This window comes from Mustela nivalis (assembly GCF_964662115.1).
Source record: "Mustela nivalis genome assembly, chromosome: 8".
NCBI classification, from domain to species: domain Eukaryota; kingdom Metazoa; phylum Chordata; class Mammalia; order Carnivora; family Mustelidae; genus Mustela; species Mustela nivalis.
This window is the reverse complement of record NC_139027.1, coordinates 142,587,682-142,611,491: the sequence shown is the minus strand read 5'-3', so window position 1 is coordinate 142,611,491 and position 23,810 is coordinate 142,587,682. Positions and strand designations below refer to the sequence as shown.

Genomic DNA, 23,810 nt, shown 5'->3' with positions numbered 1-23,810 from the left:
TGCGCAGAACGCCGCTCGCGGCGCCCTCGCTGTACGGGTTGGCGCGAGAGTCAAAAGGCGTCGGCCGACCCTGGACAAGATGGCCGCCGTCGAAGTGTCGTTGTGGGGCAACTTCGCGCCGCGACGGCGACATCTAGACTGAGCCGAGGCCAAGGTCCCAGCTTCCTTTCCGTCATGTGTGTGAGCTCGGAGGGCAGGGAGCGGGGGGCGGGCGCCGGTGCCGCGCGCCGCCCCGAGGTGGGGGCCCTCCCCGCCGGGCGCCCGCCTTCGCGCGGGCCTGGGAGGAGGCGGCCGAGCGCGCCCGGCGGGGGTCTCGGCGCTGTCGGTTGGGGCGGGCCGCGGGGGTCGCCCGCCCGGGGAGGCAGCGCCCGGCGCTTCACGAGTGGACAGAGACGGGCCTGCCCTCGGGGAGCGGCGCGGGGGTCCGCCGGCCGCGCGAGGTCGGGCCGGGGCTGCGGGCGCGCGTGCGGCGGGGCCGGGCCGGGCCGGGCCGGGGGCCGGCGTGCGGCGGGGCCTGAGCTCCGGGGCTGCGGGGCCCGGCGTCGGGGGGAGGGGCCGACGTCGTCCTCGGCTGGGAGCCGGGGCTCGCCGGGGTCGTGCGCTCGCGCCCGCGGCTCGGCCCGGCCTGACCGCGGCGCCTGCTGCGGCTGCTGCCGGGCGACGGCCGACCCGCGGGCGCGAAGTTCCGACGCGGACCCAGGCCGCGCGGCGCCGCGTGTCGGTGGCGGGGCCGTCCGTCGCGACGCGGCCGTCTGTGCCAAGCGGCTGTCCGGCGGAGGGCGCGGGCGGCCGAGGGCTTCGAGGCCCCGGCAGAGGCGCACACGCCCAAGCCCGAGCGCCGCGCCCTGCGGAGACCGACTGCTCCGCCCGAGGAAGCTTCCCGCGCCGACTCCCGGGGTCGCGGGCGCACGGCCCGTCCCGCCGCGGCCACCGGGTCCCCAGCCGCGCAGACCCCACCTCCCCCGTCCTAGGTGGACGCCCGCAGCGTCCACCGTGGGCAGCGCTGCCCCGGCAGGGAGGCCGCCCTCTGCTTTGGGAGTGCGTCTGCCGGGGTCCCGCGCCGTCTCTCCCGCAGCCCACCCAGCGGCAGGGTGACCTCGCCTTCGGGGACCCCCTGGCGGCCCGGTCCGGGCGAGCAGGGCCGGAAAGCTCCCCACGCCAGCCCCTTCCCCGCCGGCCCCTGCGGTCCTGGCGAGCGAAGGGGCTTCCCGGTCGCCCTGGGGTCACCCTGGGGTCGGCGGCTCGGCAGGGTGGGGAGGCGTTCCCGAGCAGAGCGAACGAGCGCCCCGCGTCCGGCCGCCTGGAGCGTCTCGCGCCGCGGTGGTGCTCACCGAGGCCTGATAACGGGTCAGCGTTCGGCCCAGACGCGGGAGCTTCCCGAGCGCCGGACTCTGGGCCGGTGGTTGAGGACGGAAGGAGCCCGCGAGCGATGCTGACGCCGGCCTTCCCGACCAGCGCTGCCCGCACGGCGGGACCTTCCCGGGAGAGAACAGAGGCGGTCCTCTGGGACCGACCTGCGGCCTGGCGGACCCCTTGACGGTGGTGACCCCCGCGGAGGAAGAGCCATCGGCCGGGCAGTGGGCCAGAAGGGGGAGGAGAGGCCGGCATCGGTGGTGCCTGCGGGGTCGCAGTGAGCGCGGAAGGGGGAGAGGCGGCCTGCAGGCGAAGCTTCTGCGGGGGCAGCCGGGGACCCCTGAGAGGTGTGTTTAGAGAAGGCCCTAGAGAGGAGGAGCCGCGAAGTCCAGGATCCACACGGACCGCAGCAGATGGCCGTTACCCAGAGAGCCTGTCCGCTAAGGCGGCAGAGAGGCTTGAGGGGGACGCCCCCCGGGTGGGCAGTTTGAGACGAAGCGGACAGCCGCCGAGCACCCGCTGAGAGCGGCAAGGCCGTCCGCTGGGCCTCCGGGACAGGCGTGGTCACAGAGCACGCAGCTCAGGGACACGGCGGGAAGGGACGTCAGATGGCTGGGGTCCCAAGGTGAATAGGGTGAGGGGGACACAGACGTGCGTTGAACACGTTGGGAAGCAGCACGTGAGGAGAGCAGGCCGCGGGTGATATCGCTCCCGTGACACGAATTAAACTAATTTAAACTAAATTAACTTTCGCTAAAGCAGAAGGATTTGGTCGCTGAAGGGAGGGAGGATCTCCGAGCTTCCGGCGGGTGTGCTGGGGTTGACCGGGTGGGACCAGCACTGAACAGGGGACACCGGGGAGGGTCCCGATGGGAGGAGAGGCTCAGAAGTCAGGAGCTCATTTTGCACACGTTAGGTTTTGAGGTGCATTTGAGGCATCGGGTGGAGTTAGGGGCACACATGAGTGCAGGGACCCAGGTCTGGGCACAGGTAAATGTAAGCACGGCCAGGAGGGAGCTCCCGTGTGGAGAGTGTGCAGAAGGCGGACAGAGGCCAGCCTGGGCCAGGGCCCGGAACCCTCCGTGCCGCTGGGAGTCTGGGGGTGTGGGGTACCACGAAGGACGCTGGGCCACTCTGGTCACCACCTCGGGCAGCCACCGGGCGGATAGGAAAGAGGCAGGGCTGTGGAAGGGACTGCTGCCGGGTGGCCGAGCCTCCACTGTTCTCCAAGTCTGGGCAGAGAGTTTTGTTTTAATAGATGAGCAGTCCTGCACAGGGTAGTGTTAAAAGTTTGCTAGTCTTAAAAGAGCTTTAAAGCATTTTTTAAAAGGGGAAAGTATTTGGGGAATGAAACACACAGTGCTGCGTGTACTCAAATCCTAGACTGCTTGGGAAGCCGGCCGCGGCCGTGTCTGCCAGAACAGCGGCATTCCGACGGCCGCTTTTATCTTGTTCTCAAAACCTAAAAGCATGAAATCAAGCCCATATGTACTGGAGACCCTGCTTTCAAAGAGATTTGGCTAAAACAGACCTAATTCTTCTGGATAACGCATAAACTGATCCGTTAGTGGTGCCCAGGGTCATTACCACACAAGGCAGTTGGCACCAAGCGGTCACCAGCCTTAGCTGCCGCTTCTCACGGTGTGCTGCGTCTCCTCGTGCAGGTGTCGAGAGTCAGGAGGAACTGTGGGATTGTTCTGCTGCACACATTCAGCTGCTGGGTGGCTCAGCTGAATTCTAAGACCCGGGAAAGCACGTTTAATGGGGTTTTTGATGTGCCCCCCTGCCCCCTGCCTGATTGTATTTCTGAGACTGTACCATCGAATCAGAAAGCACCGGCTCAAAGTTTCCTGGTGTGCGTAAAAGCCAGAGCAGGTACCTCCTGGGGTAACCGGACCTGTGTAACAGCATGGTGTTTCCATGGGGCATGGGGGCCGCATAGCACGCCGCTGCCCACTGCTGAGCCCCGTTGAGGTGCTGGTCCTGCACCCTTCAGACCTGGTGAGTCAGAAGTTGATGTACACGTGAGTTAGCCTTTCTCTTCTAAGTTAGAATGAAAGCACGGAGCTAGCACACACACACACGTGCACACACATGTACTATTTCCCGCGCACACTTCTGTCTGTACATGTTCTGAGGATTCCCGCCCCTCCTCCACAAACCCAGCCATGTGATCGTGATCAGGTGCCGGATGGCGTGGTGCAAGTCTTGACGAGATTTTCCCAATTCATACGCACATTTGCTCTTTTTAGAAACACGTGTGAAATACTGGCTTTTGGTTTTTTGACTTTAAAATTCTCTTTTCTCCAAATGCCTGCTTTCTGTTGGAATGAGAGCAACTTTCGTACGTCTGACAGATTCCCAAGAGTTTTCACTTCTCTGTACCCCCATAGAAGGCAGCATCCTGGCCTCCCGCCTCCCTGGACAGATTGGGGGGATGTCACTTCTCCCTGCGTCTCTTACATTGTAGCAGCCGTTTGTTTGATTTGGAACTCAGAGTCGTGGTGTCGAAAGGGTAATTTGTATGTACTGATGTTGTCAAAGTCCAGAATAAAGCTCGCTGGGTGCGCTCTTGAAACCTCTAGGGCTGAGTCTCCGATCCTCTTGTCGGCACTTCCTGCACACGTCCGAGCTAACCTTCAGCACTCGGGTCCCACGCACACCTGTAGGCAGAGCCCTGCTCCCGAGGGCCCCCCAGGCAGCAGACTGGCGCCCTGAGACTTACTGGTGGTGACGAGCGGCCTCTCACCTCAGGGAGGCCCCTCCTCCTCTGTTACGCACCGTGTGTGATGATTAGCCCTATCAGCCTATGTGGGCACAACCGCTTTGCTCTCACTGCTTTTCTGTCGAACTCTGGCGACAGGCACGGCCTTGTCTGGCGTTTGTCCTGGATGACGCTTTAGAGACTTGGGAGGAGAAAGCAACCAGAAAGAAAACACAGTTCTCATGCTTCGCACTCATTAAAACACTGGTTTCTTCCGAAGTCGACTTTTTTTCCCCTGAACTCACAGCGCGATGCCGTTGTGAATGGAGTAAGTGGGCGCTGTGGAGTGTGAGCCCAACACTACTCGCAGCCGTTTCTCCGCGTGAGCACCTGTGGACACGGGCAGGACGACAGGAGAGCACGTCTGCATCACTTGGTCTCATATACACTTCTTCGTACCTTGATTTAAGATAGTGCCCCCCAGCCCCTGTCCTGGTCCCCTCATCCCACAAGCACCCACGTGATGCTGCCCCTGCCTCCCCGGAGTTCCGCCTCACCTTGCACGGCCAATGATGCTGGGTTTGCTTCCTTTAAAGCCCCTGTGCGGGGTTCCCGTTCATACTTCTGACCTGTGAGGTCTCCTGTGATCCTCCCCTCCCCCTGCAAATGAGCCCCGTTTTACAGTGGGCCGCCCGGGGTCACGCTGCTTGTTGCAGCTGCTGTCCCCTTACACCTGCCTGGTCTCTAAACCCCCCGCTCCCCGTATCCGGGGGCAGACTTGAAGACCTGGTCAGGATGGAAGAGTGGACCCCCCAGCCCTGCCAGATTCCAGGTCGGTGGTCCTAACGGAGCCACAGCAGCAGAAACGAGCTGCGTTGTAGTCCTCGGGAGGAAGCCCACCGGCTCTGCCGGAAACGAGCGGGGCTGGGGAGCCCTGGAGGTGCTCATTAGAGCATCGGGAGGCCCTGTGGCCTCTCTGACAAGAGCCCGGGGCTTCCTGCGTGTGTGAGCCGCGCTGGGGCGGCGGTGGAGTTGCCTACGTCATGGGGGCTACTGCAGCCGAGGAGCTCCTGCCCTCGGGGCAGAGGCGTGCGGTGCGCACAGTGCCCCGCGGTCCATCTGTGGCGTGTCTGGGGACTGGCCGGGGCCGAGTGAAGAACATCCAGGTGGAGGGCTGTGACCCTTGGCCGGACCCCCTTTCCCTTTCTGGGCAGTGACCGTCCCCCTTTCCTCGCAGGCCCTGCGGGGCGGTCGTGCGTGCGGGGACGAGCGGCGGGGGGCCGGCGTGCTGCGCTCCGAGTCCCGCAGAAACTCGAGAGCGCGGCTGGTGGCCGTGGAGCGGCGCCCCTGCCCCGTCGCCACAACGCCGGCCCAGGCCGCGGGGCGCTACCCCGGGAGGGCGGGTCGGCCTGCGGCTCACCGCGGCCTGGGGTCCGCAGAGCGCAGGCGCGCGGGCGGGGCGCCGGGCGTCCTCCCTCCGCGCGGGGGCGCTGCTCAGGGCGCGCCGGCCCTTCTAGCCCCGAGTCTCGGTGGCCGGCGCCGACCCCGCCCGCCCGCCCACTCCGCGGCGCTCCGAGGAAATGGCTGCGGGACCCCAGAGGCCTGCGACCCGCGGTGAGTGGCGGCGTCCCGGCCGCCGGGCAGGGGAGGGGGGCGGCCGCCGTGGGGCCGCCCTCGGGGGCGGGCGGGGGCGGCGGCGGCGGCGGGGCGGTGCGGGAGCCCGGCGGCCGCGCGAGTCCGCGCTGCGCTCCGCCGAGAGAGAAGATGGCGGCGGCCGCGGGGCGGCGGAGGGCGCGGAGGAGAGGCGGGGGGGGCGCGGGGCTCCCGGCTCCCGGCTCCCGGCGGCCCGAGGCCCCGGCGGCGCGAGCAGGGCGCGGGCCGGGCGCGCTGGCGGGAGCGGGGGGCGCGCGGCGGCGGCGGCGGGAGGCGGGGCGCGGGGGGGGACGGCTCCTCCCGCCGAGTCGGGGTGCGGCCGGTGTAGACGCGGGCGCTCCGCTCCCCGGGTCGCGGGCGTGGCCGGAGAGGCCCCCCGAGCTCCGGTTCCGCCGCGGTCGGCGCCCGCCGGCGTCGGGAGGCCGCGGGGGGGGGGGCGGTCCGGAAGCGGATGCGGGTGCGCGGCCGCCGGCGGGGCAGGTCGCGGGGCGCTCGGTGCTGCGGGCGGGGAGGCTGTGGGAGGACGGCTCGGCCTCGCGGCGCGGCGCCGGGTTTCGGGGTGGGGGCGCGGGGCGCACGCCGGCCCCATTGTGTCGCGGCTGGTCGTCCCGGGGCAGACGGCCCGGCGGGCAGCGAGCGTCCCGGGCAGGCGCGCCCCGTGGCCCCTCTGCGTCCCGGGCGGTGGGCGCCGGACCCCGCCGGTGCTCTGCGTCCGCGTCCCCCTGCGCCGCGCTCCCGGCCAGCCGCCTCCTGGGCCTCCGCGTCCCCGAGGTGGGGCCGCCGGTGCGGGGCCACGTGCGTCTCCGCGGACCGACCGAGGCCTTCGGGCCCCTCGTCGCCGCCGCGCAGGGCCAGGTGTCGGGCCGCGAGTCTGGCTCCTCGGCGAGGAGCTTGAGGTGGGCCCCGGGGTCAGGGTCGCCCGCGAGTTCCGCTGAAGAAGGCGCCGGAGTCTTCCGTCGGCCGCGGGCGCCGCCACCCGCGTCCTCTGCCGCGGAAGGAAGGAGACGCGAGCCTGGTGCGCCCGCGCCGGGGCCGCTTCCGACCTCCGGGGAACCGCAGCGCCCGACGGGGCTTGCTGCTGGGGGTGCGTCGGGGCCCGTCCGGACGCACGTGCCGCCGCCTGCAGAGCCGCGGGCCCGGCAGAGACCCGCTGCCGGGGGTGCCGTGACCGTGCGGCTCGAGGCGCTGAGACCCGCGACCTTCGCAGGGCTCCGCGGTGCCCCGGGCAGATGCTCGCCGCACCCCCCGCCCGCCCCCTGTGCTAAGCCCCTGAAACGACCTGAAACGGCTGGGCGGTCCTGGGGACAGGTGCAGCGGGGGCTTGCCAGGACGGCCCGGCTCCTTCGATGGAATCCGGGGCTGGTGTAGGTGCGGGCATCCCCGCAGGACCAGCCCACGGTGCCGCTGCCTCCAACAGCAGCGCAGGCCTCTCGGGAGTATCCGCGATGCCCCGGCCGGAGGCCCCCGCCAGCCGCGGGGCCGCTGTGTTCTAGGCACCTCCTTGGTCCTGGTCTTGCCAGCGCGACCAGCGAATTCAGGTGTGGTTGGCGCTTTACTGCCGGTGTCCCCCCAGAGCTGCCCCTCAGCATTCCACTAAACTCGCCTTACTTCCCGCAGCGGAGTTCTGTCCCGTAGGAGGAAAGTGTAGTCGCTCTGCTCCCTCCGGTGCTCCCTCCCAGGGTACCGGGCTCTCCTGCCCTCTGCTGCCGCGGGCGGGCCTGCGTGGGCATCACCGTGGCTCCCCGAGGAAACGCTTCATGCCGCTGGGCTCGTTGGGGCTCGGAGGTGCGTGCATTCAGGGCTTCGGGCTGGAGTCGGGACTCGTCTCTGCTTGGCGCTGGCGCTTCCAGCTGTTGCTGCGCACGCCGAGTCCTTCTCCCACAGGGGAGCGGCTCAGGAGAGGCCCCGTCCGGAGCGGCTCAGGGACCGGCTCGCTCTGGGGCTTGGCGTCGTCTGCTCGCGCCCCCTGTTCTGGTTCTGTTTCTGCTGAGGTGGTCCGTTTCCCTTTCTGCGCTCCTCCGGCGATCTGGGTGGAGAGCGGAGGTGGGACGTGTGTGCAGCATCCACCGGAGATCACTGGTGTCCTTGGGTCCCTGCAGTGCGTGCTGTCTGTCCTCCAGGCTTGGTTCTTACGTGCCCGGTGGACTCCGGCAGCCCGTTACGGACGGTGTTTTCTTAAGTGGAGTTTCTCGCCGGGGTGTCTGGTTGCTTACGTGGCAGGGCCCCTGAGAGTGGCCGTCTGGTCCTCGCGTCACAGGATGGGCCCTAACTCCGTTAGGAGGACCGTGCTTTACAGTTGATGGAAAAGGTCTGAATCGGGCTCACTTGCTCTAGGCGCTCACAGCGCTGCTTACAGCCGGTGCTGTTCCGGGAGTGCTGGTCCTCAGGGCCCCTTGTTGCACGGAGTTGAACCAGTAGCTGCAGGTGTCTCGTCAGGATGCTTGTAGCCGTGGCTGTACAGCGTGCTCCGTCGGGGGGCGGTTACCGTGTGTGTTACTCGTGAACAGGTGTGTCTTTGGGGATCCGACTCCGATGCTGTGGCTTTGTCTTCCATATGCTGATGCGGACTTGTAAGTGGTGTTTAGCACACCTTTATAAGAAATGGAGTGAGCCCACCCCCCAGTGTAAAGATAGCTTTACCGTGTGTTGGGTCACAAACACAAACACAGAAAACTAAAGTAACAGAAGAAAAGCAGCAGAAACACCAGAAATGGCCCCATTCCGAAGCCCACGCTACAGCTGCTCCCCCATTCGTGAACGTGGGTGGGTGGGTGTGGCAGGATGTATTTAGGGAGTGTGGCCACTGCACAGAGCTGCCTTGTCACCAGTGCTCTTCACTCGCACAGGACTCTTCCATGGCAGTGGCTCTGTGGTTCGTCACCTTTTACTTGCGGCCTTAAAGAATTCCATTATGTGGACGTTTCTCGAGTTTGTTCCCCCAGTGCTGTCCTGGTGATGGACATCGGTTTGTGTCCCTTTGTTTAAAAAAATACATGTATGTGCATGGCTGGGAGCTCCCTTACAAACACGCCTGCTTGTTCCCAGTTCTCCGAGGCCAGTCATGCCTGGTCCATGCAAACAGGAATGTTGCCTGCTCTGCCCCTTGCCGAGTACACAAGGGGACCTTGGTAAATACCTGTAAAATGACCCTCGTAAGAGGGCCTGTCTCTCCAGACGCCCACCCACACGGATGTTGTCGTGTCAAGAGATGACACCTACTGCTTACCGCTTGCCCGCCCTGTGTGCGCGCTGGCGGCCGCTCGGCACGGGGCAGCCTCCCGTGGCCTTGGCAGAAGTTGTGTGCTCACGGCAGTGCACATCTCCCAGGCAGGAAGGCGCGGCCCAGAGGGAAGCCCGCCTGTTCAGCGCGTCCACCCGTTAGGTTTGCAGCTGGGTGGGAGCTTCCTGCCGTGAAGCCCATGCTCTGGGCGTCTTCCGCCCCGCTGCCCCCGAGCCTCCCGACGCCGGTCCGCTCAGGAGAGCTTCCCCACTTGCGCCTGGGGTGGGGGCACTGCCGGCTGCTGCGGGCAGGACCAGGACGGCCCGTCAGGGGCCCCGGCACCCCAGGGAGGTTAGCACGGCTAAGTGGACCCTGGTTGTGGACTCCTCAGCTTTGTTAGATTGTGGCCAGGCAGGCTTCCTTTTCACAGCGTGGGTTCTTTAGCAGTAAGAGACCCTTTCTCTGCCCTTCTCGCCTGTGCGGCAGAGAGGGTCGAAGTGCGGTCCCGCTGTCAGATTGGGAGTCTGGAAACTGGTACAGAATGTCCTCTGATTCTGTCACTTCTCCGTTTCACCTGGGACCTTGTCCACGACCCCCCCAGAACAAAACTAGGCATTGAGCTCTGCTAGTCTCAGGGAGAGAGTGGAAGACCCCACGTGAATCGCAGTGGCTTCCTGACTTGAGGTCCTCAGTCGCGATTCTCGTCTTCTGGCCTGTGGCCTGCATTTCTGACAGCGCCACTCGGGAGGCAGGTGCTTGGGACGCAAGGCCTCTGCGTCTTCTCCCGAGCACGCGGTCTGCGAATCCAGGCGGCGGCCACTGCGAATCCAGGCGGCGGCCATTTCATCGTTGGGAACGAGCGCCTTCTCCATGATCTCTGGAAGCTGCTTGAGGCGGGGCAGGGGCAGGGTGTGGAGGTGCTGCGGTCATCTTGGTCCTACTGACTGGGAGGGCCTGGAACGGCTTTGGCCTTCAGAGAGCAGCCCTGTGAGGTCACCCACCCGCAGTCACCGGGGACACCACAGACCTTCTGTTTCTGTCCTCGCGTCTGTTGGTGTTTACTGGGCTTGGCGTGGAAAGAGGCATGTAAGCTTCCTCGTTTTTAAATAATAAAACTTCATGCGTTAGCACGAATAATACTGTATATAGAGACTGTCTTCTAAGACAAAAACAGTAAGAGCCGGAGCATTGTTTTGCTTGAAGGTGTTTTTTTAACCTCGGACTTCTGGCTTAGTTGACAACAGCTGGATTCTCCGATCTGCACCCAGAGGCAGACAGTGGTAACGTCACTGTCCTCCAGCTTCTGGAAAGCTCTGCCGTGCACTCCTGTAAGTGCCGGTGAGAGAGGCATCCGTCCTTTGTGTTTGTGCAGATAATTTGACCTCAGGGACCTCCCCAGAGGCCTGTGGACCTCATTTTGGGAACTTCAACTCAAATTGTGACTCGAGTTGCTTCTGTTTAGAACAGAGAACTTCGCGAGAGTTGACTCTCAACTTGAACACCTGCGGAACTGGGTTACTAGTAGGAAGATAGACCCCGTCTTTGGTTTGTTGTTTTTTTTTTTTAAATCGACTCAGCTGTGTGTTGGCTTTTTGCAAAGAGCCTGAGATAAGGACGGTTTGTGATTCCGGTGCGCACCTCGTTCCAGGGGACCACCTGCAAGGAAGCAGGAGACCCAGGGTGCTGGCTGGGTGGTAGGGCCCTGAGACCTCTTTTGGCCTTAGGTCATGTGGCCTGACTGCAGTCTGAGCATGTGAGCGGCCCTTGCGTGGGTTGTAGGATGTCCTTTCGCGGGGGCCTGCCCTCCTGCTGCAGGGAAGCTGGGGGTGAGGATGGACTGTATGCACTGGGGACTGATCCGGCCTCCCGTAGTGTGAACCCAGGAAACCACAGCGGGGTGTGTGGTCCACAGTGCCCGCATTGGTGCTGGAAGGGAGTGCCAGCCAGCTACCCAGGGGGACTGCTGTGGGTATGAAAGCAGTAGGGCGGCCAGTTGGGCAGGAGTCTTCCCTGGAAGATCAGGGCTCTGAACAGCTGCAGGACCTGGAAACTCATTCTGAGGGGAAACGGCCCCCAAAGTGCTGAGCAGGGGCGACTGGCACTTGAATGTCATACTGTCCTGGGAAATGACTGGCAGCGCCCTCATCCCATCTGTGAGCACACACACCCCTGTCCCTCCTCCTCTCTGTTGGGGAAGGAGCGGAGGAGCCTCTGTCTGGGAACCTATCCCGCTGTCATTCTTCGGTACTTAGCAGTAGCTGGACTTGTCCCATAGGGCAGATTTTTAAGCAAGCCTAAGAACCTGTACCAGTTCAGGGGATCACAAGAACAAGGCGATGGCCTTGTCTCAGGAGTACCAGTCCCCCAAGATGTAGGATTCCTATAGTCCCTTGCAGTATTTAAGACCATGTTTTTATCCAGAGGCAAAAGGGGAGCTGGCTCTGTATGCTTGGGCTGCTTTAACAAAGACCGTGGGCTGGGGGGCTGATAGAAAACCCACGTACCGGGACGCCTGGGGGCTCAGTGGGTTAAAGCCTCTGCCTTTGGCTCGGGTTATGATCCCAGGGTCCTGGGATCGAGTCCTGCATTGGGCTCTCTGCTCAGCGGGAGCCTGCTTCTATGTGTGCGTGCATTCTCTCTGATAAATAAATAAAATCTTCCCCAGAAAGATCTCATCAGGAGATTAAAAAAGAAGGAAAGAAGGAAAACCCATGTATTTCTTACAGCTCTGGGGGCCTACAGTCAGGGTGCTGGCGTGGTCAGGTCCTGGCGAGGTGTCTTCAGGGCTCTTTTCAAGGGCACTGACCCCATTCGTGAGCTCTGACATGACGACCTAAGCGCCTCCTCAAAGGCCCCATCTCCCGGTAGTGCCATCACCTTGGCACTGGGTTTCAGCGTGAATTTCAGGGGCTGGGGCACTCCGCGCAGACCACGGCCAAAGCCTGTCCGAGGTAGGAGACCGCACCATGAAACCGAGAACAGCGAAAGCCGCCTTTCCTGCTCCCTGACCTTGGTAGATGTAACGGGGCTGTTCTGCTACCTGACGCCCACGTAGAGCTGCCCAGAGAGAGGCCGGGGGCCCCTTGCTCACCCCGTGCCGAGCCAGTGTCCCAGCCTCACAGCGGGGCCTGGCCGGACACTAGTCCCTAAGAGGCTCTCAGGTAGCACCTTTGGCTTTTTGTCTGCATACGTGTGAGCGCAAGGTACTAAGAAATTTTAAACCAGGTTGTTTCTGAGTTTCTCTCTATATTCGTCTCCTGAGAAGCTTACTGTGCTGGGGATACCGTGACCTCATCGGAAGAATTGTAATAATGACCCTGTTTCTCGGGAGCAGCAAAACTTTGAATCAGCTGTAAAAGCTCTAAATGTAACACAGTCAAGTCCAGTTCTGGGTAGATGTTCAAATAAATGAGAACTGGATTTCTTAGTTTACTGTGTGGGCCCAAACCTCCCCTGTGCGGGCTCAGAGTGCAGGCGCGTGTTTGCGGCCGCAGACCTCCAGGGCGCAGGGGGAGAGGGAGAGCCGTGGGCGGGCGCTGGTTAGCGGCGGTTCTAGTGATGGGGACTGAGGAGGGTCTTCAGTGGGGCAGGCTGCCTTCTTCAGTAGTTTGAAGAATTTCGCCTCTTGGCAGCCTTCATGCCCCGCAGGGAAGGGTTAGTTGGGGGGCACGCGACCTGCAGTACGAGCTGTGAGCTTGGGCGTGGTCGGTCCTTTCAGAGTCTCCGTTCACGGAGGCAGAAAGGAGGAGGCCGCGCTGCGACACGCGTGGCGCGGGGGACAGGTTAGAATGTTCTGGAACGTCGGAGGGTGGGGAGGGGGTTCCGAGAGACCATGTGGGGCCCCGGTGGGACCGCCACGCACTTGCGTGTTTCCTTGGGAGGGGGCCGCGGCTGCGTTCTCCTGGTTGTCTTGCTGTGGAGACGGGAGCTTCCTTGTGGTTGCGTGGCCCAGCGTCTTCGAGAAGCTGCTCTTGGGTCCGCAGAGCCGGAGCGCTCAGGGTGGGCCCTCGCCGTCGCTTCTGGAACTGCGCCTTCAGCTTTACAAGAAGGGTTTCAAGTCGCGCATCACTGACGCCTAACAACTGTGGAGCTTTTGTTTTTAAGAAACCACATCTGGCAGCTTAACAGTTTGAAAAGTTGGAGACCCTGAAGGGAGGATTTAGTGCTTTTAGAGCAATTCTGTGGAAGGAGATGCTTGGTCCCTTCTGATACTGAAGCACAGAGACGGGCTGTTGCTTTGCACGTCTCCGGGGTGTGACGAGCGCGTCTCGGTGTGTCCCCGGGACGCCGGGGCTGGCACGGTGGGCACGGTAGCAGCGCGACCCGCGGAAGCCGGTCTGGACAGCGGCGCTCCCCTGTGCGGCGTGCTGTGTGCCGCTGAGCCCCAGTTGGTTGTGGAAAATGTGCCGTTTGTCCGAGCGAGTCCTTGCAGAGGCGGCAAGGGCTGTTAGCTCAGTCGCGCCCATCACTCAGGGTCTTGTCCCGTCACTTCAGGGTCCCTGTACCCAACGGGCAAGGATGTGCAAAGCCCTCCTGTACCCAGAGCAGGCGAGCCCGCCGGAGGAGCCCTGCGCCGGCCCGGCCGCCCCTCCACGGGCCAGCCCTCGTGCTGCGGAGCGTGGCCACGCGCTGGGCTTCAGACCCAGGACTGGGCATTTTCTCAGAGACGATGACCTGGGTCTCCAGGAAGCAGCGGACGATACTTGTTGCTCGTGATAAAATTCGAGCTTTCAAGTGAAAATTACAGTTTTGAAAAGCTCCTGTCCGCCCTTCATGAGCTTGATGGCTTCCCAGTCACTAACAACGTTAGAGGGACGCTCCGGTCGCTCTGGTTCAGGTCATGATCCTGCTTCTTGGCTCCCTCTGCCCCCCCTCTCGGTCTCTGTCTCAAATAAAATCTTGGGAAAAGGAAAAAGAAAAGGACATTTGAGGAGGTGGTGGGGCATTAACAGCAGTGTGTCTTTGTTGCAGTGCCGTGTGCCGTGCGACCCATGTCACTCAGTGATGTGCCTGCCACGCGGGTCACAGGGTTGCGAGTGTGCGCGGTCCCGGCGGGCAGCGCGGAGGCGTGGGCCGCTCGCAGCCAGGGTCAGGTCTTGGGTCCCTGCGTGGCGGCTCTCCTCGTGAAGGTGGTTGAATTTCAGCTCCATGTCCAAGAACACCCACAGTTACCTAAAAACTTCCTCAGCCGTAATTTTGGAAAGACCCCCTGGTCCTACAAGAACAGAAGCATTTTGGAACCCCCACTTCTAAGGGTGTAGTGGAGGCCAGAGAGCAGAAGCTGTGAAAAGCCGCGCATTCCAGATGGTTTCCTGGCCGCGGCGGCCGCCACTGCTCGGGCTGGGAGCGGCCCGGCGTGTGTGGTGACCGGAGGTGGGAGCTTCCTCAGCGGGCCGGCTCCGGCTCCGGCTCCGGCTCCGGCTCCGGCTGGGCCCAGACGCCGCCCTGACCGAGTGCAGGACAGCTCCGTGTTCTTCCGGTGCGTTCCGTGTGCACCGCCTGTTCTCTTCCCGGTGTCAGGGACGGCCCGGGCCGGCGCTGCTTACCCGGTGTGACGTGGGTCCCTGACACACGCTCCCTGCCCCGCCCAGGGGCTCTGCGTGGGCTTCTGTTGTTTGGTCTTGATATGCACGCTTTTGTTGCAATTGCTGCAATTTTTATTAGAATTTCTACTTTGAAGAAATTAGCAAAATGTTGATTTTTCAAAGATCAAGTTAAGTGAATCAGATGATCTGAAGTGATTTGATCTGTTCTGAAGCCCCACTCACAGAAATAACTAGACTTCCCGTTTTCCTTTTTTAATTCATGATTCGGAACTCAAACCCAGGAATATGTTTATTTCTCAGATAAATGTGTATTTAAATTTTTCATTCCTAAGTTCTTTGTTTTATAAACACTCAGTGTTAGGAAATACAGAAGTAAAGTTTATTTTTAGTTTTTACTAGGAAGGAAAGGCATCTGAACATTGAAGCCTTGATTTGAAATGCGTTTACCACGTTTGAGAGATTTGAGGGTCGTGGTCGTGGATTTGGTTAGTGGAATGGGCACCGTCTCTTTAAGAGGAGATGCCTTGGAATGTTTGTCTTTGTTCTGGGGTCCCTAAGGAGACCACAGCTGTTCCCCACCCGTAGTGCCCACCTGGAGGCAGGAAGGCAAGAGCGGTGGAGGGGGGCTCGCCAGGGAGGGGTTGGGAGGGACCCTGGGGGCCCGAGGGTGACGTGTGACGTGTGAAAAGAGCAATATTGAGGACCTGTCCAGGAGCAGAGGCCTGTTCGGTGCACATTCCAACTAGGTAGGAGTTTTTTGCAGGACTATAATTTAGGAGCACTTTTTTAAATGCATGTAGATGAAATGTAGCACATCAACATCAAGTAATTACGAGTCTCCTAAAGTCTTTCTTGGGCTTTTAACTAAATGATGGCGCATCTCCAGTGGTACGGGTTTGTGAGGACTGCTCTCCGCGGATGATTTTTTTGTTCAGCCTTTTCGTGTTTCTGCGTTTGGCTTTATCAAGCTGAGCCCACCTCAAACGTAGGATCATACTTGGAAAGCCGCTGATAATCCGCGCCTGGTTTTGAAGCCGCCGTGCTGCTGGGGCAGCTTTCTCCCCGCCCCCCCAGGACCGACCAGCGCCTGGCGCCCCTCCGTGACCGGCCTAGCCACGTTCTGTCCCAGTGCAGTTGCGTGTCTTCTTCTGCACAAGTCCTTAAAGAAGAGGACTGTGTTCTTGCCTTTCCTTTGTTTCTTTTTCTCCCCCACCCCAACTCCCTGAGTGGGTCACAGTTGATGACATATGTTCAGTTAATAGATTACTTGCGAAGTTTGGTGCTTTTTTTTTTTTTTTTTTAATGTTACAGTTACTTGAATCTATAAATAATTTTCTTATTTTCTTTCAGGCACGTTCTCCGTGGGAACAGTCTTGAGATGATTTTTACTGTTCCCTGTGGCCAGTGACGGACAGCAGCAGTGTCGGAGGCCGGACTGTGCCTGTGGAGCAGGCGATCCTGTCCGACAGGTGCTCAGACCTTTGGAGAAGGCGTCGGAGCGTCCGGGGCCGGGGCAGGTAACACCGCCCTGGTGGCAGCATCAGTGACACAGTTTTCTCTTAATGGGGTTGAAGTCGTGTGTCCTGTTTCTGAAGTGCCATTTTACGTGAAGAAACAAGCGGTCTGACGTTCGTACATGGTATGACATAGCATGTTTAGCCCCGAGGTGGAGGCGAATGTTCAGCCACGTGCTGAGAATTTTTACTCGGCGCACTCCCGTTTTTCCACTGGCTTTTTGTTGGTGCAAGTACTTGACGTTTTGGGCTCTCTTCGGTGACAGGTGTGTTTGTTGAGGAGAGTTTTTCCCACGCAGAATCTCAGGACCAGAAAAGTGGTGTGGTCCTTGCTGGCACGCGTGCTGGTGTCACAGCCACCCCCGGCAGCTTCCGAGTGGCCTGGGAGCGTGCGGCCGGACTCAGAGTGGAGGGTGGGTAGAGCCAGCAGGAAACGGGAAGTAAAAGCTTTAAAGTTTTGACTTCTGTGTATTTTGTGTTTTTGAAGGTTTTCATCCCAGCACAGTCCTTCCCCTGCGACGGAATGTAGCGTAAAGGCTGAGTCCGCCTTAGTGTTTGGTGCGCGTGAAGCCTGGCTAGCCTAGAAAGGAGTTTTCAAGGTATATACTGTCTTTTTCAGGGTTCCTCAAGAATGCAGTGCTTTAGTAATCTGTCAGCGAGCAAGGATGTTTGCACGGAAAGCTCTTCTCCGTGTCATTTTCTAAGTGGCCAAGTTACTGTTGCTGCGTGACAGCCAACCCGGAGTCAGGGCTTGGGAGTCTGGTCAGGCCTTAGCCTCTTGACCCTTATCTCCACCGAGGTGGGCGGGGGGTGGGGTGGGCACTGGCACTCGGGCCGCAGCAGGCCTGGGGTGCCCTTCTCTCTAGCAGGGTGGTTGGACCACTTACACAGCAGCTCAGGCCACACAGCCCGGGACGGAAGCAGCCAGTCCTCTCGTGCACTGGGCCTCAAGCCCGCCTGGCTCTCCATCCTCTCTGCCAGGGTGTTGGGGGAGGGGACGGGTGCGAGGCGCCTCCCAGCACTGCAGCCCTGCTCCGCCCACGCCCTCATAGCGCCCAGCTAAGTGCCAGGGGGACGGGCTTGAGTCGCTGGCTGCGGTTGTGTACCGAGCGCTAGAGGCGTGACTGTTGACTTCTGTCCGGGGTCCCCCCGGATCTTCTCCGACGCTACCTCTCAGGAAACCCTGATCGAGAGGACTCATTTGAATCGACACCTTCGCTTTGTGTCGGCAAAGGTGGTGGTTTGATGCGCAGCCGCGCTCCCTCCGCGTGAATCTGGAGCCTTTGTGTTCGCGGCTCCGGGGCTTGCTCTGGCCAAGAAATGTTGCCCCGTTAACGTGGCTCGGTTCCCTTTCACCGCTAGGTATGGATGAGAAGGGGGATCCGAGCAATGAGGAGGTGCCCAAGGCCATCAAACCCACCAGCAAAGAGTTCAGGAAAACGTGGGGCTTTCGAAGGACCACCATTGCCAAGCGCGAGGGCGCTGGGGATGCCGACTTAGACGCCGCGGAGCCGCAGCCCCAGCAGCAGCAGAGCCTCTCCTTGCGGCGGAGCGGGAGGCAGCCGAAGCGCACCGAGCGGGTGGAAGAGTTTCTCACGACGGTCCGGCGAAGGGGAAGGAAGAATGCACCCGTCTCCCTCGAGGATTCCGGTGAAGCCGCGTCTTGTCCCGTCACAGATGTGGAGACGGCGTCGGAAGGGAGCGTGGAGAGCACCTCTGAGGGGAAGGGCGGGCCCCCGTCGGGCTCTGCGGGGGATAAGGAGCGACCGGCCGCCTCCGTGAAGGCCAAAGGAGGTGAGGACGAGGACGACACCTCTGACAGCGACAGTGACGGGCTGACTTTGAAGGAACTTCAGAACCGCCTGCGAAGACAGCGGGAGCAAGAAGCGGCCGATAGGCCCCCCAAGAGCCGCCTGAGGAAGAAGCGCCGGGAGCAGGATCCCACACGGACCGTGGACGTGGAGGCGGGCAGCGCGGCGGACAGCGTGCTGCCCCACCAGCAAGAGCCCGAGGCTGAGCAGGGCGCGGCGGCCCAGGCTGAGAGGGACGGTGGAGACAGGGAGCCGGAAGGGAAGGCCGCTCAGGGACTCGAAGGTGGAGACCCCAGGGATGTGGGCAGGCAGAAGCCCGAGTGTGAGGCCTATGAGCCCAATGCTCTGTACTGCATCTGTCGCCAGCCACACAACAACAGGTAGGCCACAGTATGGGGGTGCGCTGGCGGCCCCAGCGTCCAGAGAGATCCAGGGCGTGAAAACAGCAAGGGAGGGTTCTGTGCATTTTGAGGGGACACCTTCCAGAGCTGGGCTGCATGAGTGACTCACTCAGTTGGGAAGGATGAACGAGGCATTGGCAGGGGGGTGGGGCACAGAAGGGGAGGGACTTTCTGTAGCCACACAAGGCCCCCCACTGCCGCCGTGGGGTGGGGGAGGACGCATGAGGCCGTATGGACTCCAGCGCTCCTGTCGTAGACGGGTTGGGCACACCACCCTAGACCGTCCTGGGGGGCACGTGTGAGCAGGCTGTGGTCGGCTGCAGCTTCAGCACCCAGAGCCCGTCTGCGTGCTGGACCGTGTCGGGGAGCCACCGCCTGCTGTGTTCGGTGGGACAGCGACGTGCTGGTCCGTGGGGATGAGGGCACGGGCGGCAGTGCCGTGAAGCCTGCAGCTCTCGCTCAGAAGGCTTCCGTCAGGAAAAAGTCAAGGGAAGGGCATATGAATCGTTCTTTGTGTTTTGCTTTTTTTCATTACGTCTTAAAACCTGAATTTGGTCTTTTAATAAGTCCGAAACCGTTTATCGAGCTTCGTGTTCCTGATGCCAGTGTTTTATCATTTGAGGTTCATGATTTGCTGCGACCGGTGCGAAGAATGGTTTCATGGCGACTGCGTGGGCATCTCCGAGGCCCGGGGACGGCTCCTCGAAAGGAATGGCGAAGACTACATCTGCCCCAACTGCACCATCCTGCAGGTGCAGGACGAGACGAACTCGGAGAGCGCGGAGCAGCAGGAGGCCAAGTGCGCGCCCGCGGACGTGGACGGCACGGACTGCACGAGCATGGGGACGGTGGAGCAGAAGTCTGGCGAAGACCAGGGGATAAAGGGTAGAATTGAGAAAGCTGCGAACCCAAGTGGCAAGAAAAAGCTCAAGATATTCCAGCCTGTAAGTACTTGTCCGCGAGGCCAGTGACAGATGGGGACAAGGTAGACCTCGGGGCCCTGGCGGCAGAAACGCCAGGACTCCCGACAGTTGGTCTTTCTTTCGGAGCAGGTTGGGTTTTCCCTTCCAGACGGCGTTGTGTCTGCCGCGGGCTGGGCTCCGGAAGCAGCAGTCTCCCCTGCACGTGGCTTCGTGGGCCACCTGCGCTCTGTGCTCCCGCAGGACAGCACAATGGGCCTTTCTTTAAGTCTTAATCGGCCTCCTGTACTGTTCGTATCGAGTTAATGTTTTCCTTAAACAGACTCATTTTTTAAAGTTAGTTTTTCCTTGAATATGTTTTTTGGAATGTCAATTCAGGTACACATACAACAGAATTATTATGAGTTCCTGAAGTAAATGTGCATCTGTTTGACCTGACCCCATTGTCCTCAGAGAGTTGGTGGTCTTGCACCTGTCTTGCTGTGAGACACTGAGAGCAGTGCTGGTGACCTGAGCCTCCTGGGGCGGCGGGGGTTGGGGGGCACACCACTTGATCCTTGGCATCCAAGGCACCTCCCTCAGCTGCCACTGGCGTCCCCTCTGGAACACTCAGGCACTCGCTAGTAGGGCTGTGGCTTTTCCGTGTCACCAGCTTCTGATGTCAAGGAGCACAGTCACGGGCTCACAAGAGCACATTCCCCCAAGTCCTCGGAGGCCCCACACAGCCTTGAATCGGAGGCCTGTGCTCGGCCTTGGGCGTGCAGAAGCTTTGAGAGCTGTGAGACCCTCGAGGCGGAAGTGCTGTGAGGTCTGGACCATTTAAGCAGTAGCATGGAGACGTCCAGACTCCCCGAGTGGGGGTATGATGGTTATTCTTACCTTGTTTGGTCATTAAGAAAAATTCGTGGAGATGGAACAGTGGGAAAAGTCACCCCAATATCGTGTCTTTGTTTTTGATGTTTGAGGCTGCATACACTTAGATTTATTCTTGGTCAGACTTGGATTCTGTGGAAGAAAAACCGTGCCAGAACACCAAGGTGCAGATACTAGATTCAGCTCAAGTACGTTGAGGGCTGGGTTCGGTCTCGCTAGAGCCTCCGCGCTGCGCGACCAGGGAGCCGGCCTTAGCGGCCTTCCACAGTGCACACTTACTAGCTTCCACGGGACAGAAGCCTGGGCCTGGCCTAGCCGGTCTCTGCCCAGGGTCTCCAGGGAGGGCACCCCCGTGCCAGTGGAGGCTGAGGTTTTCTCAGAGGCTTGGTGGGGCAAGGATCCGCCCCTGCAAGGTTCCGGTGGTTTTGTGTGTGTGAGTGCCCTACGCCCTGTGCGGGACTCAGCAGTGCTCAATCGCCCGTCGTCTGCCTGAGACTCCCGCTGAAGGGGTGTTCCGGTAGCTTCACCCTCAGAGCCTTGCTACGAGGGCCTCCCCCACAGCCCTCTGCTCCTTCCAAACCAGTGGTGGAGTCTTCTCTCTGCTGCAGGGTCCAGTCCCTCCTCAGACATGTTATGTTGATGAAACAGACCCTTTCCTTCGCTGAGAACCCTCTCGTTAGCGTCCTCAGTTGCACCCGCAGAGCTCCCCGTCGGCCCTGCAACGGGTCCAAGCTCTGGGGGTGAAACCCCGTGGTGTCCAAAAGTCCCAGGAGCCTGCGGGCCAGGGCAGAGCCCGGGGGCCGCCTCCCAGCCCTACAGCTACCTTGAGGGTCCTGCAGCGGGGCAGAGTGGGGCAGGTGCTCTGAAGAAGCAGGGACACGTTCTTAACCGGCATGGAAGGTGCCGCTAGTGTGTCCGTTAGAAATAGCCCCGAGGCATGACCAGGAAGTTGGGGAGCGCGGATGCCTGCTGGAGCCCACGCCTTCTGTCCCGTAGGTAGCCGAGGTGCCTGGGGCCGCCAAATGTATCGGGCCCGGGTGCTCCAGCGCGGCGCAGCCGGACTCGGTTTACTGCAGCAGCGACTGCATTCTCAAGCACGCCGCGGCGACGATGAAGTTCCTCAGTTCAGGTAAAGAACAAAAGCCAAAGCCTAAAGAAAAGACCAAGACGAAGCCAGAGAAGCTCATTCTCCCAAAATGTAGTGTCCAGGTAAGCCGCTCCAGTCCAGCCTTTGGAGTTGTCGGGGTGGGACGTGTCAGCGCGCCGCGGGCAGCCATGGCGGGTCGGCTTGCGGCGGGTGGGGCACAGCAGGTACGCACCGAGCGCCGCTGGCGCCCGCGCACTCAGCCTCCAGCCTCGCACACTTGCCCTGTTGTTACTCGGGTGTTGTCTCCCCGCGCCCGTGGTGGGCGTCATCGGCACAGACCGCAGTGAGGCAGTGCGGGACCCCAGCCCTCCATCCGGGAGCCGGCACTTTTTGGGGTCCCGGGGGGTTTGCCAGGGCCTGTGTGGCACTGAGATTCGCAGGCGGCCCAGGGCGAGGAGTGGGTCTTGGGGAGCCAGACTGTGTGCCTCGCCTTGAGTCCTGACTTGCGGACCTGTCTCTCATGCCGTCTGCGACTCAGGCATAGTCACAGCTGCTTCGGGAGTCGCCCAGAGTTCTAGCCCAGGTCCGAGGGCCGCATTGCAGTCCTGTTAACACCGGTGATGAGTGAGGCCTAAGTAGTGCCGTCTGGGGAGCCCAGCCCACTGTTTGAGTGCTTGCTTGGCCTGTAGATGGTGTGGTGTGTGTGGCTGCCGGTTCTGAGTCCCTGGACGCCAGAGCAGCGGTTGCTGTGCGGTGTGCCGAGTGCCTGGCACAGGAGGCGGGACATTGCCGGCCTCCAGTCTCCCAGTGTCCCCAAGCCTTGCCTGGCACCCAGGTCCTTGTTCGTGACCATCCCTCCACGTCGCTTGGACGTGCAAGGGTAGCCCAGCCCTGCTGCTGAGCAGATGCAGAGCCCAAGGTCAGGGTGGTGAGGGGCCTGACGTGACCCTGACCGTAGAGCATATCATGACCTTCGTTGTGGAGCGCGAGGAGCGGAGGCTCTGTTCTGACCTCCTTAATGATCGGGGTTTTGCCGGTTATCCAGGCAGGCATTCGAGTCTCTGCTGTGCACAAGAGACCGGCTCCAGACAAGAAAGAGAACACCGTGAAGAAGGCGCTGGTGGCCCCGTCGAGGAGTGAGGTCCTCGTGAAGGAAGCAGCCAGTGAAGGCACGCCGTCCTGGGCGAGTGACCACAATTACAATGCAGTAAAGCCGGAACAGACTGCTGCTCTCTGGCCACCACTGTTGTATAAATGTATGTATCACTTAGGGGTAGCACCTGGACCCTTCCTGGTCTTTCTGGACAGCTGTCACTCAGGGCTGTCCAGGACCAGGAGCTTTAGCCGTGTTTAATGCTGCACCTGCAAACATGGAAGCAGGTGCCCAAGCCCCAGGTGCTCCGAGCCCCGTGCACCCCCTCAGTCTGTCGGCCCTCCCTATGAGTACAAACCTCACAAAGATGTACAAACCTCGTGGCTAAACGTCTCACCCGGCAACCAATGTCTTTAATCTCTTTCATTTTCACTGTCAGGCTCTGGTAAGTATTGGTGTGGTCTTCGGCGCGGTCACGCTGGGTCAACGCGCTCCCGGCATCCAGACTCACGCCGCGCGGCCCTTGCCGGCTCGTCACAGCCCCACTGGCTTAGGAGTCTGTCCCGCTCATCTAGTCTCCGCGCACGGCTGCCTCTTGCGGGGATCCAGTCTGCAGATAGGGAGCACCTGACACTCAAGTGCGGTCTCCAGGAGTTACATTATTTTTGATCCAACAGGAATTTGTGTGTGTGCAACTCACTAAACACACACACACACACACACTCACTCACACTCACGTATCTATGTACGTTCAAGTTTTGAAGGCTGTTTGCTGCTGCATGTGCTCCAAGGTAAGTGAGTGTGACGTGCTGGCCCTTGGAGCCGTGCCCCCCTGAGGGAGCCCGCAGTAACCGGGACCTGACTCTGTCCCGGAGGCTTGCGCTGACAGGTCGGAGCCTCCTCGCGTCCTGACGGGTCCCAAAGCTGCGTAGGGCCCTGCTCGAGATGGTGCAGTTGGCCCCTCTCCATTCTGGCTTTTCAGCCAAGCACCCAAACTTAAATTTTGAAAATTTAAACTGGTTCATAGGACCCATCTTGTGCTATTACTAAGATTATTTTCACTCGGTTTTAATTTATGTCGTCTTACGTTTTGTGCCTTTTAGAAAAGTACCAAAAGGCACATAGCTTTAAGTTCAAGACCATGGGCATGAGCCACACTGTCCCACAGCCGGCACTCCCGCAGGGCCACGCTAGAGCCGACGGGGTTGGGGAGCTGTGAGAGTGACCCCAGACCTGCGGGGGTGGGTGGGTTGTGGGGAGTCGGAGGGAGCTGTTCCATTACAGGGTGAGCTGGGTACTGGATTAACAAGAGTCCCTGACACACCGCAGGCGGTTGGAGCTACCCATGCTAACCGCACATCTCAGACCTTCAGCAGAGCACCCTGATGAGTCCCGCATGCACCTCAGTCAGCACCGCGGACCAGCGAGCACCGGGAGCACTCGCTTTGGAGTCTCGTGCGTCAGTGCTCGGAGTCGGTCACAGGCACATAACAGAACGAAACAGCGGTGGGGGCTTGGGAACCGCGGAAGCCCTGGGTGGCGGGCTTCAGTACGGCTCCGTCTCTACCAGCCAGGCCCGGAAAGCTGCTGCGAGGCTCCCGGTGTGCACGGGGAGGGGGAAACGGGGATGGCTCC

At 61.0% G+C, this 23,810-nt stretch overlaps 1 protein-coding gene and 1 long non-coding RNA gene across 11 annotated transcripts in view; one reads left to right on the top strand and one right to left on the bottom strand.

Moving 5' to 3' along the window:
- The first annotated feature begins 17 nt into the window (after nt 1-17).
- Nucleotides 18-23,810, top strand: part of DIDO1 (death inducer-obliterator 1) — a 48,250-nt gene continuing 24,457 nt past the window's right edge. For 2 of the 10 annotated variants that reach the window (XM_082746379.1, XM_082746376.1), the window contains exons 1-7: nt 5,578-5,671; nt 15,827-15,945; nt 16,478-16,589; nt 17,353-18,181; nt 18,825-19,146; nt 20,992-21,204; nt 22,128-22,338. In XM_082746379.1, coding sequence (XP_082602505.1) covers nt 17,355-18,181; nt 18,825-19,146; nt 20,992-21,204; nt 22,128-22,338 — 1,573 coding nt within the window. In that variant the 5' untranslated portion in view covers nt 5,578-5,671; nt 15,827-15,945; nt 16,478-16,589; nt 17,353-17,354. Of the gene's footprint in view, nt 177-5,577; nt 5,672-6,583; nt 6,607-15,054; nt 15,223-15,826; nt 15,994-16,477; nt 16,590-17,352; nt 18,182-18,824; nt 19,147-20,991; nt 21,205-22,127; nt 22,339-23,810 lie in introns of those variants that run through there. The other 8 variants (XM_082746378.1, XM_082746371.1, XM_082746377.1 and 5 more) reach the window with 7 other exon arrangements.
- Nucleotides 2,688-4,832, bottom strand: LOC309872372. Its single transcript, XR_014315822.1, has 2 exons — nt 4,615-4,832; nt 2,688-4,447 (listed from the first exon to the last, which is right to left on the bottom strand). It is a non-coding gene; the product is annotated as an uncharacterized lncRNA (long non-coding RNA).